This window comes from Vespula vulgaris, chromosome 12 (genome assembly GCF_905475345.1).
Source record: "Vespula vulgaris chromosome 12, iyVesVulg1.1, whole genome shotgun sequence".
Lineage (NCBI taxonomy): Eukaryota > Metazoa > Arthropoda > Insecta > Hymenoptera > Vespidae > Vespula > Vespula vulgaris.
In genome coordinates this window covers 1,025,139-1,037,279 of record NC_066597.1, presented here as the reverse complement: position 1 = coordinate 1,037,279, position 12,141 = coordinate 1,025,139, and the positions used below count along the sequence as shown (strand labels likewise).

Below are 12,141 nucleotides of genomic sequence, written 5' to 3'. Positions count from 1 at the left end.
AATGAAGTATATAAAACTGTTTAAGTGTTTAAAATACATATAACCGTGTAATTAGGAATGATATATACAGGTAATTCATTTAAAATAAAAAAGATATATAAAGCATATGTGATAAACACATTATTTTAACAATTATCATTTAAAATACAAGTATTTCTTTTGTTTCTAATTATTTAATCTATATAAAGTATGTGTTATTTTTTTTCTTCATTTTTTTCCTTATGCACTACTATTCCTTTTTGTATAAGTTCAGGTATTTCTACCGCGAGCCATGGTCCAAGCTACAATTTAAAAATATAATCAATTAAAAAATAACTCTTCTGATATAATAATATGTTATAATATTAAACTATAAATTAGTATTTAAAATACATACACCAAGAGCCATGGCATGAGCAATACCAAATTTGGGTACATTACGTGCCCATAATGGTTTAAAGTGATCTGTTAAACAGATTTTTCCACCTCTGTACATTTTTGCTGTTTTACCATCCAATTCTGGTAAGGCAATCTCAGGTGCTGTTGAGGGATACGTTACAGGGATCTAACAATTATATAATATTCGTTGTCTATTAATTAAACATTACTATTGTACTTAAATTTTATAACCGCATTATAACTGTATTATAATATATATAATATACATTAAGGACAAATGAAATACTAACATCAAATTCTACTTCAAATTCATATTTTAAATAATTTTGCATGTACCAACATTTTCCAAACCATCTTGTACCTTCTTTATTTGATTCTAACCTAAACCAATCATTGTTCGATTCTTTATTATTTTTGACATACTATAAGAAAAAAGAGAATATTTATATTAGTAACATTATGAATATTCCAGAATATTATTTAAAATTACTAACATATGGAAACTCTCATGTTTAGAAAGTAGAATACATATGATTACCGTAATCAATGCTTGATATTCTTCTTTTAATCGTTGTACCCACAAATTTTTATCTCTAGGTCCAGCTTTTATTTGTAACGAAGGAATACCTGCTAATGTTTTATTTGTCAGTTCATCTTCCATTATAATTTACAACAAAATAAATCAGTACTACTCTCAAATAATTATTGACACTATAACACCACGTTGATTATTGAGCGCCATCTAAGAAGTACCCAAACGAACTTTCATTTAAGCAAGCAAATGTATTTTTTTACTACCTATATTGAAAACAGAATTTTTTCAAGAAATTACATAAATCAGTAGTTCTACAAATGTATTTAAAAACCTTCTTTGTTGGATTAGATTATACTTATTCCTGTATATGTGTGTAACGTATGTGTGGAAAAAACGAAAGAATTTTTTTATCGGCTATCTTGCAACTGACAGCGGGAATTTTTCAAAAATTTATATAGGTCAGTAAGACAATACTTCTCGAAATTTATATAGGTCAGTAGTGTCTAATTAATGTAGATTAAAGTCTTCTTCTTTCTCATCGTATTTCAAGTGATTTCTTTTTTACATAAATATCATTGCAACTTTCTGAATATTTCTTGTGACTTTTGACTATTCCTGAATCGTAAAAAATATATATATATATATTATTAATATTTATGTATAAATATTGTTTAATATTTATAAATAACAATTTTAAGAAATATTACTTTTTCAAATTATCTATAATAAAAACATGAATTTTTTCTATTTTTTTCATGCATAAAAGAGTGAGAACATCGAAAATAAAAGATGTTCGAATGAAAAATAATTGTATGCGCGCGCATGAATTTTCTTTACTTTTTTCATGTTTTTCATCCTTATTCCTATAGATATCGAATTATAATGATTAATTTTGAGAGTTTAGACTAATAAAGTATCTATTTGAACAACTTTTAAGTTCGTATATCATATTGTTAATGTTTGGATATTTTTATATAATAGATCGAGAAATTACCAATTGTGGTGGGGGCAACTACATAAGCGGCATATTGTGTATACATCCTTGTGGCCAATGATTCCTCCATTTTGAATTATTCTGTGGTACCGGTAGCATCGGAGCTTCATCGTCTCGTTAATTACAGGTAATTAGTATATTAATTCTAACGTACACCATCAATTTATATATCAATCGATTACTGAAAACACGATTTTCACGCGTAAATGTTCGCAATTCGTGCCATCGCCTCGTTTAAAAGATATATTCACGGATACCATTCCTTCCAGTATTAACGAACAGTTTACGCAAGTATAATATTGTATCACTCATATTTTCGAAATTATGTACTATTTTTTTTGTTTCAAACTTCGAGTTTGCACTTTCGAGGACTTTGAAAATCTATCTCGAAGAGTGGATTTCGAAATTTTCGCGGATACCATTCGAGGAAGATTAAGGAACACTTAATTCGTCTATACAACAGTTTATTTGATTTTAGACTAAACTTGCGAAGTGGGGATACTCGGCTTCGCAAAACAACAACAATATCGGATCTATGACCGACTTCTACAGTCACACGTTCAGTTGTGTTTTGGACTCCGACGAGGGAACTTAGAAATTTTCGCGGATACCATTCCTTCTAGTATTAACGAGAAGTTTACGCAAGTACAATATTGTATCACTCATATTTTCGAAATTATGTACTATTTTTTTTGTTTCAGAATTCGAGTTTGCACTCTCGGCGACTTTAAAAATCTATCTCGAAGAGTGGACTTCGAAATTTTCGCGGATACCATTCGTGGAAGAATAAGGAACAGTTAATTCGTCTATACAACAGTTTATTTGATTTTAGACTAAATTTGCGAGGTGGGGAGACGGGCTCCAGAGACGACAACAATATCGGTCCTCTGACCGACTTCTACAGTCACTAGTTCAGTTGTGTTTTGGACTCCGACGAGGGAACTTAGAAATTTTCGCGGATACCATTCCTTCTAGTATTAACGAGAAGTTTACGCAAGTACAATATTGTATCACTCATATTTTCGAAATTATGTATTATTTTTTTTGTTTCAGACTTCGAGTTTGCACTCTCGGCGACTTTAAAAATCTATCTCGAAGAGTGGACTTCGAAATTTTCGCGGATACCATTCGTGGAAGTATTAAGCAACGTCTATACAACAGTTTATTTGATTTTAGACTAAATTTGCGAGGTGGGGAGACGGGCTCCAGAGACGACAACAACATCGGTCCTCTGACCGACTTCTACAGTCACTAGTTCAGTTGTGTTTTGGACTCCGACGAGGGAACTTAGAAATTTTCGCGGATACCACTCGTGCAAGTATTAAGGAACAGTTAATTCGTATATACAACAGTTTATTTGATTTTAGATTGAACTTGCGAAGTGGGGATACTCGGCTTCGCAAAACAACAACAATATCGGTTCTCTGACCGACTTCTACAGTCACCAGTTCAGTTGTGTTTTGGACTCCGACGAGGGAACTTAGAAATTTTCGCGGATACCATTCCTTCTAGTATTAACGAGAAGTTTACGCAAGTACAATATTGTGTCACTCATATTTTCGAAATTATGTACTATTTTTTTTGTTTCAGACTTCGAGTTTGCACTTTCGAGGACTTTGAAAATCTATCTCGAAGAGTGGACTTCGAAATTTTCGCGGATACCATTCGTGAAAGTATTAAGCAACGTCTATACAACAGTTTATTTGATTTTAGACTAAATTTGCGAGGTGGGGAGACGGGCTCGAGAAACGACAACAATATCGGACCTCTGACCGACTTCTACAGTCACTAGCTCAGTTGTATTTTGGACTCCGACGAGGGAACTTAGAAATTTTCGCGGATACCATTCCTTCTAGTATTAACGAGAAGTTTACGCAAGTACAATATTGTATCACTCATATTTTCGAAATTATGTACTATTTTTTTTGTTTCAGACTTCGAGTTTGCACTCTCGGCGACTTTAAAAATCTATCTCGAAGAGTGGACTTCGAAATTTTCGCGGATACCATTCGTGGAAGTATTAAGCAACGTCTATACAACAGTTTATTTGATTTTAGACTAAATTTGCGAAGTGGGGATACTCGGCTTCGCAAAACAACAACAATATCGGTTCTCTGACCGACTTCTACAGTCACCAGTTCAGTTGTGTTTTGGACTCCGACGAGGGAACTTAGAAATTTTCGCGGATACCACTCGTGCAAGTATTAAGGAACAGTTAATTCGTATATACAACAGTTTATTTGATTTTAGATTGAACTTGCGAAGTGGGGATACTCGGCTTCGCAAAACAACAACAATATCGGTCCTCTGACCGACTTCTACAGTCACTAGTTCAGTTGTGTTTTGGACTCCGACGAGGGAACTTAGAAATTTTCGCGTATACCACTCGTGCAAGTATTAAGGAACAGTTAATTCGTATATACAACAGTTTATTTGATTTTAGATTGAACTTGCGAAGTGGGGATACTCGGCTTCGCAAAACAACAACAATATCGGTTCTCTGACCGACTTCTACAGTCACCAGTTCAGTTGTGTTTTGGACTCCGACGAGGGAACTTAGAAATTTTCGCGGATACCATTCCTTCTAGTATTAACGAGAAGTTTACGCAAGTACAATATTGTATCACTCATATTTTCGAAATTATGTACTATTTTTTTTGTTTCAGAATTCGAGTTTGCACTCTCGGCGACTTTAAAAATCTATCTCGAAGAGTGGACTTCGAAATTTTCGCGGATACCATTCGTGGAAGAATAAGGAACAGTTAATTCGTCTATACAACAGTTTATTTGATTTTAGACTAAATTTGCGAGGTGGGGAGACGGGCTCCAGAGACGACAACAATATCGGTCCTCTGACCGACTTCTACAGTCACTAGTTCAGTTGTGTTTTGGACTCCGACGAGGGAACTTAGAAATTTTCGCGGATACCACTCGTGCAAGTATTAAGGAACAGTTAATTCGTATATACAACAGTTTATTTGATTTTAGATTGAACTTGCGAAGTGGGGATACTCGGCTTCGCAAAACAACAACAATATCGGTCCTCTGACCGACTTCTACAGTCACTAGTTCAGTTGTGTTTTGGACTCCGACGAGGGAACTTAGAAATTTTCGCGGATACCACTCGTGCAAGTATTAAGGAACAGTTAATTCGTATATACAACAGTTTATTTGATTTTAGATTGAACTTGCGAAGTGGGGATACTCGGCTTCGCAAAACAACAACAATATCGGTTCTCTGACCGACTTCTACAGTCACCAGTTCAGTTGTGTTTTGGACTCCGACGAGGGAACTTAGAAATTTTCGCGGATACCATTCCTTCTAGTATTAACGAGAAGTTTACGCAAGTACAATATTGTATCACTCATATTTTCGAAATTATGTACTATTTTTTTTGTTTCAGAATTCGAGTTTGCACTCTCGGCGACTTTAAAAATCTATCTCGAAGAGTGGACTTCGAAATTTTCGCGGATACCATTCGTGGAAGAATAAGGAACAGTTAATTCGTCTATACAACAGTTTATTTGATTTTAGACTAAATTTGCGAGGTGGGGAGACGGGCTCCAGAGACGACAACAATATCGGTCCTCTGACCGACTTCTACAGTCACTAGTTCAGTTGTGTTTTGGACTCCGACGAGGGAACTTAGAAATTTTCGCGGATACCACTCGTGCAAGTATTAAGGAACAGTTAATTCGTATATACAACAGTTTATTTGATTTTAGATTGAACTTGCGAAGTGGGGATACTCGGCTTCGCAAAACAACAACAATATCGGTTCTCTGACCGACTTCTACAGTCACCAGTTCAGTTGTGTTTTGGACTCCGACGAGGGAACTTAGAAATTTTCGCGGATACCATTCCTTCTAGTATTAACGAGAAGTTTACGCAAGTACAATATTGTGTCACTCATATTTTCGAAATTATGTACTATTTTTTTTGTTTCAGACTTCGAGTTTGCACTTTCAAGGACTTTGAAAATCTATCTCGAAGAGTGGACTTCGAAATTTTCGCGTATACCATTCGTGGAAGTATTGAGCAACGTCTATACAACAGTTTATTTGATTTTAGACTAAATTTGCGAAGTGGGGATACTCGGCTTCGCAAAACAACAACAATATCGGTTCTCTGACCGACTTCTACAGTCACCAGTTCAGTTGTGTTTTGGACTCCGACGAGGGAACTTAGAAATTTTCGCGGATACCATTCCTTCTAGTATTAACGAGAAGTTTACGCAAGTACAATATTGTGTCACTCATATTTTCGAAATTATGTACTATTTTTTTTGTTTCAGACTTCGAGTTTGCACTTTCAAGGACTTTGAAAATCTATCTCGAAGAGTGGACTTCGAAATTTTCGCGGATACCATTCGTGGAAGTATTGAGCAACGTCTATACAACAGTTTATTTGATTTTAGACTAAATTTGCGAAGTGGGGATACTCGGCTTCGCAAAACAACAACAATATCGGTTCTCTGACCGACTTCTACAGTCACCAGTTCAGTTGTGTTTTGGACTCCGACGAGGGAACTTAGAAATTTTCGCGGATACCATTCCTTCTAGTATTAACGAGAAGTTTACGCAAGTACAATATTGTGTCACTCATATTTTCGAAATTATGTACTATTTTTTTTGTTTCAGACTTCGAGTTTGCACTTTCAAGGACTTTGAAAATCTATCTCGAAGAGTGGACTTCGAAATTTTCGCGGATACCATTCGTGGAAGTATTAAGCAACGTCTATACAACAGTTTATTTGATTTTAGACTAAATTTGCGAAGTGGGGATACTCGGCTTCGCAAAACAACAACAATATCGGTTCTCTGACCGACTTCTACAGTCACCAGTTCAGTTGTGTTTTGGACTCCGACGAGGGAACTTAGAAATTTTCGCGGATACCATTCCTTCTAGTATTAACGAGAAGTTTACGCAAGTACAATATTGTGTCACTCATATTTTCGAAATTATGTACTATTTTTTTTGTTTCAGACTTCGAGTTTGCACTTTCAAGGACTTTGAAAATCTATCTCGAAGAGTGGACTTCGAAATTTTCGCGTATACCATTCGTGGAAGTATTGAGCAACGTCTATACAACAGTTTATTTGATTTTAGACTAAATTTGCGAAGTGGGGATACTCGGCTTCGCAAAACAACAACAATATCGGTTCTCTGACCGACTTCTACAGTCACCAGTTCAGTTGTGTTTTGGACTCCGACGAGGGAACTTAGAAATTTTCGCGGATACCATTCCTTCTAGTATTAACGAGAAGTTTACGCAAGTACAATATTGTATCACTCATATTTTCGAAATTCTGTACTATTTTTTTTGTTTCAGAATTCGAGTTTGCACTCTCGGCGACTTTAAAAATCTATCTCGAAGAGTGGACTTCGAAATTTTCGCGGATACCATTCGTGGAAGTATTAAGCAACGTCTATACAACAGTTTATTTGATTTTAGACTAAATTTGCGAAGTGGGGATACTCGGCTTCGCAAAACAACAACAATATCGGTTCTCTGACCGACTTCTACAGTCACCAGTTCAGTTGTGTTTTGGACTCCGACGAGGGAACTTAGAAATTTTCGCGGATACCATTCCTTCTAGTATTAACGAGAAGTTTACGCAAGTACAATATTGTGTCACTCATATTTTCGAAATTATGTACTATTTTTTTTGTTTCAGACTTCGAGTTTGCACTTTCAAGGACTTTGAAAATCTATCTCGAAGAGTGGACTTCGAAATTTTCGCGGATACCATTCGTGGAAGTATTGAGCAACGTCTATACAACAGTTTATTTGATTTTAGACTAAATTTGCGAAGTGGGGATACTCGGCTTCGCAAAACAACAACAATATCGGTTCTCTGACCGACTTCTACAGTCACCAGTTCAGTTGTGTTTTGGACTCCGACGAGGGAACTTAGAAATTTTCGCAGATACCATTCCTCCTAGTATTAACGAGAAGTTTACGCAAGTACAATGTTGTATCACTCATATTTTCGAAATTATGTACTATTTTTTTTGTTTCAGACTTCGAGTTTGCACTTTCGAGGACTTTGAATATCTATCTCGAAGAGTGGACTTCGAAATTTTCGCGGATACCATTCGTGGAAGAATAAGGAACAGTTAATTCGTCTATACAACAGTTTATTTGATTTTAGACTAAATTTGCGAGGTGGGGAGACGGGCTCCAGAGACGACAACAATATCGGTCCTCTGACCGACTTCTACAGTCACTAGTTCAGTTGTGTTTTGGACTCCGACGAGGGAACTTAGAAATTTTCGCGGATACCACTCGTGCAAGTATTAAGGAACAGTTAATTCGTATATACAACAGTTTATTTGATTTTAGATTGAACTTGCGAAGTGGGGATACTCGGCTTCGCAAAACAACAACAATATCGGTTCTCTGACCGACTTCTACAGTCACCAGTTCAGTTGTGTTTTGGACTCCGACGAGGGAACTTAGAAATTTTCGCGGATACCATTCCTTCTAGTATTAACGAGAAGTTTACGCAAGTACAATATTGTATCACTCATATTTTCGAAATTCTGTACTATTTTTTTTGTTTCAGAATTCGAGTTTGCACTCTCGGCGACTTTAAAAATCTATCTCGAAGAGTGGACTTCGAAATTTTCGCGGATACCATTCGTGGAAGTATTAAGCAACGTCTATACAACAGTTTATTTGATTTTAGACTAAATTTGCGAAGTGGGGATACTCGGCTTCGCAAAACAACAACAATATCGGTTCTCTGACCGACTTCTACAGTCACCAGTTCAGTTGTGTTTTGGACTCCGACGAGGGAACTTAGAAATTTTCGCGGATACCACTCGTGCAAGTATTAAGGAACAGTTAATTCGTATATACAACAGTTTATTTGATTTTAGATTGAACTTGCGAAGTGGGGATACTCGGCTTCGCAAAACAACAACAATATCGGTTCTCTGACCGACTTCTACAGTCACCAGTTCAGTTGTGTTTTGGACTCCGACGAGGGAACTTAGAAATTTTCGCGGATACCATTCCTTCTAGTATTAACGAGAAGTTTACGCAAGTACAATATTGTGTCACTCATATTTTCGAAATTATGTACTATTTTTTTTGTTTCAGACTTCGAGTTTGCACTTTCAAGGACTTTGAAAATCTATCTCGAAGAGTGGACTTCGAAATTTTCGCGTATACCATTCGTGGAAGTATTGAGCAACGTCTATACAACAGTTTATTTGATTTTAGACTAAATTTGCGAAGTGGGGATACTCGGCTTCGCAAAACAACAACAATATCGGTTCTCTGACCGACTTCTACAGTCACCAGTTCAGTTGTGTTTTGGACTCCGACGAGGGAACTTAGAAATTTTCGCGGATACCATTCCTTCTAGTATTAACGAGAAGTTTACGCAAGTACAATATTGTATCACTCATATTTTCGAAATTCTGTACTATTTTTTTTGTTTCAGAATTCGAGTTTGCACTCTCGGCGACTTTAAAAATCTATCTCGAAGAGTGGACTTCGAAATTTTCGCGGATACCATTCGTGGAAGTATTAAGGAACAGTTAATTCGTCTATACAACAGTTTATTTGATTTTAGACTAAATTTGCGAAGTGGGGATACTCGGCTTCGCAAAACAACAACAATATCGGTTCTCTGACCGACTTCTACAGTCACCAGTTCAGTTGTGTTTTGGACTCCGACGAGGGAACTTAGAAATTTTCGCGGATACCATTCCTTCTAGTATTAACGAGAAGTTTACGCAAGTACAATATTGTGTCACTCATATTTTCGAAATTATGTACTATTTTTTTTGTTTCAGACTTCGAGTTTGCACTTTCAAGGACTTTGAAAATCTATCTCGAAGAGTGGACTTCGAAATTTTCGCGGATACCATTCGTGGAAGTATTAAGGAACAGTTAATTCGTCTATACAACAGTTTATTTGATTTTAGACTAAATTTGCGAAGTGGGGATACTCGGCTTCGCAAAACAACAACAATATCGGTTCTCTGACCGACTTCTACAGTCACCAGTTCAGTTGTGTTTTGGACTCCGACGAGGGAACTTAGAAATTTTCGCAGATACCATTCCTCCTAGTATTAACGAGAAGTTTACGCTAGTACAATATTGTGTCACTCATATTTTCGAAATTATGTACTATTTTTTTTGTTTCAGAATTCGAGTTTGCACTTTCGAGGACTTTGAAAATCTATCTCGAAGAGTGGACTTCGAAATTTTCGCGGATACCATTCGTGGAAGTATTAAGCAACGTCTATACAACAGTTTATTTGATTTTAGACTAAATTTGCGAAGTGGGGATACTCGGCTTCGCAAAACAACAACAATATCGGTTCTCTGACCGACTTCTACAGTCACTAGCTCAGTTGTATTTTGGACTCCGAGGAGGGAACTTAGAAATTTTCGCGGATACCATTCCTTCTAGTATTAACGAGAAGTTTACGCTAGTACAATATTGTGTCACTCATATTTTCGAAATTATGTACTATTTTTTTTGTTTCAGACTTCGAGTTTGCACTTTCGAGGACTTTGAAAATCTATCTCGAAGAGTGGACTTCGAAATTTTCGCGGATACCATTCGTGGAAGTATTAAGCAACGTCTATACAACAGTTTATTTGATTTTAGACTAAATTTGCGAAGTGGGGATACTCGGCTTCGCAAAACAACAACAATATCGGTTCTCTGACCGACTTCTACAGTCACTAGCTCAGTTGTATTTTGGACTCCGAGGAGGGAACTTAGAAATTTTCGCGGATACCATTCCTTCTAGTATTAACGAGAAGTTTACGCTAGTACAATATTGTGTCACTCATATTTTCGAAATTATGTACTATTTTTTTTGTTTCAGACTTCGAGTTTGCACTTTCGAGGACTTTGAAAATCTATCTCGAAGAGTGGACTTCGAAATTTTCGCGGATACCATTCGTGGAAGTATTAAGCAACGTCTATACAACAGTTTATTTGATTTTAGACTAAATTTGCGAAGTGGGGATACTCGGCTTCGCAAAACAACAACAATATCGGTTCTCTGACCGACTTCTACAGTCACCAGTTCAGTTGTGTTTTGGACTCCGACGAGGGAACTTAGAAATTTTCGCGGATACCACTCGTGCAAGTATTAAGGAACAGTTAATTCGTATATACAACAGTTTATTTGATTTTAGATTGAACTTGCGAAGTGGGGATACTCGGCTTCGCAAAACAACAACAATATCGGTTCTCTGACCGACTTCTACAGTCACCAGTTCAGTTGTGTTTTGGACTCCGACGAGGGAACTTAGAAATTTTCGCGGATACCATTCCTTCTAGTATTAACGAGAAGTTTACGCAAGTACAATATTGTGTCACTCATATTTTCGAAATTATGTACTATTTTTTTTGTTTCAGACTTCGAGTTTGCACTTTCGAGGACTTTGAAAATCTATCTCGAAGAGTGGACTTCGAAATTTTCGCGGATACCATTCGTGGAAGTATTAAGCAACGTCTATACAACAGTTTATTTGATTTTAGATTGAACTTGCGAAGTGGGGATACTCGGCTTCGCAAAACAACAACAATATCGGTTCTCTGACCGACTTCTACCGTCACCAGTTCAGTTGTGTTTTGGACTCCGACGAGGGAACTTAGAAATTTTCGCGGATACCATTCCTTCTAGTATTAACGAGAAGTTTAGGCAAGTACAATGTTGTATCACTCATATTTTCGAAATTATGTACTATTTTTTTTGTTTCAGACTTCGAGTTTGCACTTTCGAGGACTTTGAAAATCTATCTCGAAGAGTGGACTTCGAAATTTTCGCGGATACCATTCGTGGAAGAATAAGGAAGAGTTAATTCGTCTATACAACAGTTTATTTGATTTTAGACTAAATTTGCGAGGTGGGGAGACGGGCTCCAGAGACGACAACAATATCGGTCCTCTGACCGACTTCTACAGTCACTAGTTCAGTTGTGTTTTGGACTCCGACGAGGGAACTTAGAAATTTTCGCGGATACCACTCGTGCAAGTATTAAGGAACAGTTAATTCGTATATACAACAGTTTATTTGATTTTAGATTGAACTTGCGAAGTGGGGATACTCGGCTTCGCAAAACAACAACAATATCGGTTCTCTGACCGACTTCTACAGTCACCAGTTCAGTTGTGTTTTGGACTCCGACGAGGGAACTTAGAAATTTTCGCGGATACCATTCCTTCTAGTATTAACGAGAAGTTTACGCAAGTA

The 12,141-nt window shown here is 36.6% G+C and overlaps 1 protein-coding gene across 2 annotated transcripts; it reads right to left on the bottom strand.

Moving 5' to 3' along the window:
- Positions 1 to 98: 98 nt before the first annotated feature.
- Positions 99 to 1,128, bottom strand: LOC127067877 (ubiquitin-fold modifier-conjugating enzyme 1). 2 transcript variants are annotated; one of them, XM_051003261.1, is made up of 4 exons: positions 873 to 1,128; positions 669 to 759; positions 377 to 544; positions 99 to 281 (listed from the first exon to the last, which is right to left on the bottom strand). In XM_051003261.1, exons 1-4 carry the CDS (start codon positions 1,037 to 1,039, stop codon positions 195 to 197), a joined length of 513 nt encoding a protein of 170 aa, XP_050859218.1. In that variant the 5' UTR covers positions 1,040 to 1,128; the 3' UTR covers positions 99 to 194. The 2 variants fall into 2 exon arrangements, with proteins under 2 accessions (XP_050859218.1, XP_050859219.1); XM_051003262.1 differs by having other exon boundaries at positions 669 to 800; positions 917 to 1,121.
- Positions 1,129 to 12,141: the final 11,013 nt, after the last annotated feature.

Excerpts from the sequence above, each read along its gene's own strand:
- LOC127067877 (XM_051003261.1), bottom strand. The coding sequence starts at position 1,039 with ATGGAAGATGAACTGACAAATAAAACATTAGCAGGTATTCCTTCGTTA. Across the intron at positions 545-668 it reads AATTTGAAGTAGAATTTGAT|ATCCCTGTAACGTATCCCTC; the intron begins GTTAGTATTTCA and ends TATAATTGTTAG. Across the intron at positions 282-376 it reads CTCATGCCATGGCTCTTGGT|CTTGGACCATGGCTCGCGGT; the intron begins GTATGTATTTTA and ends TTTAAATTGTAG.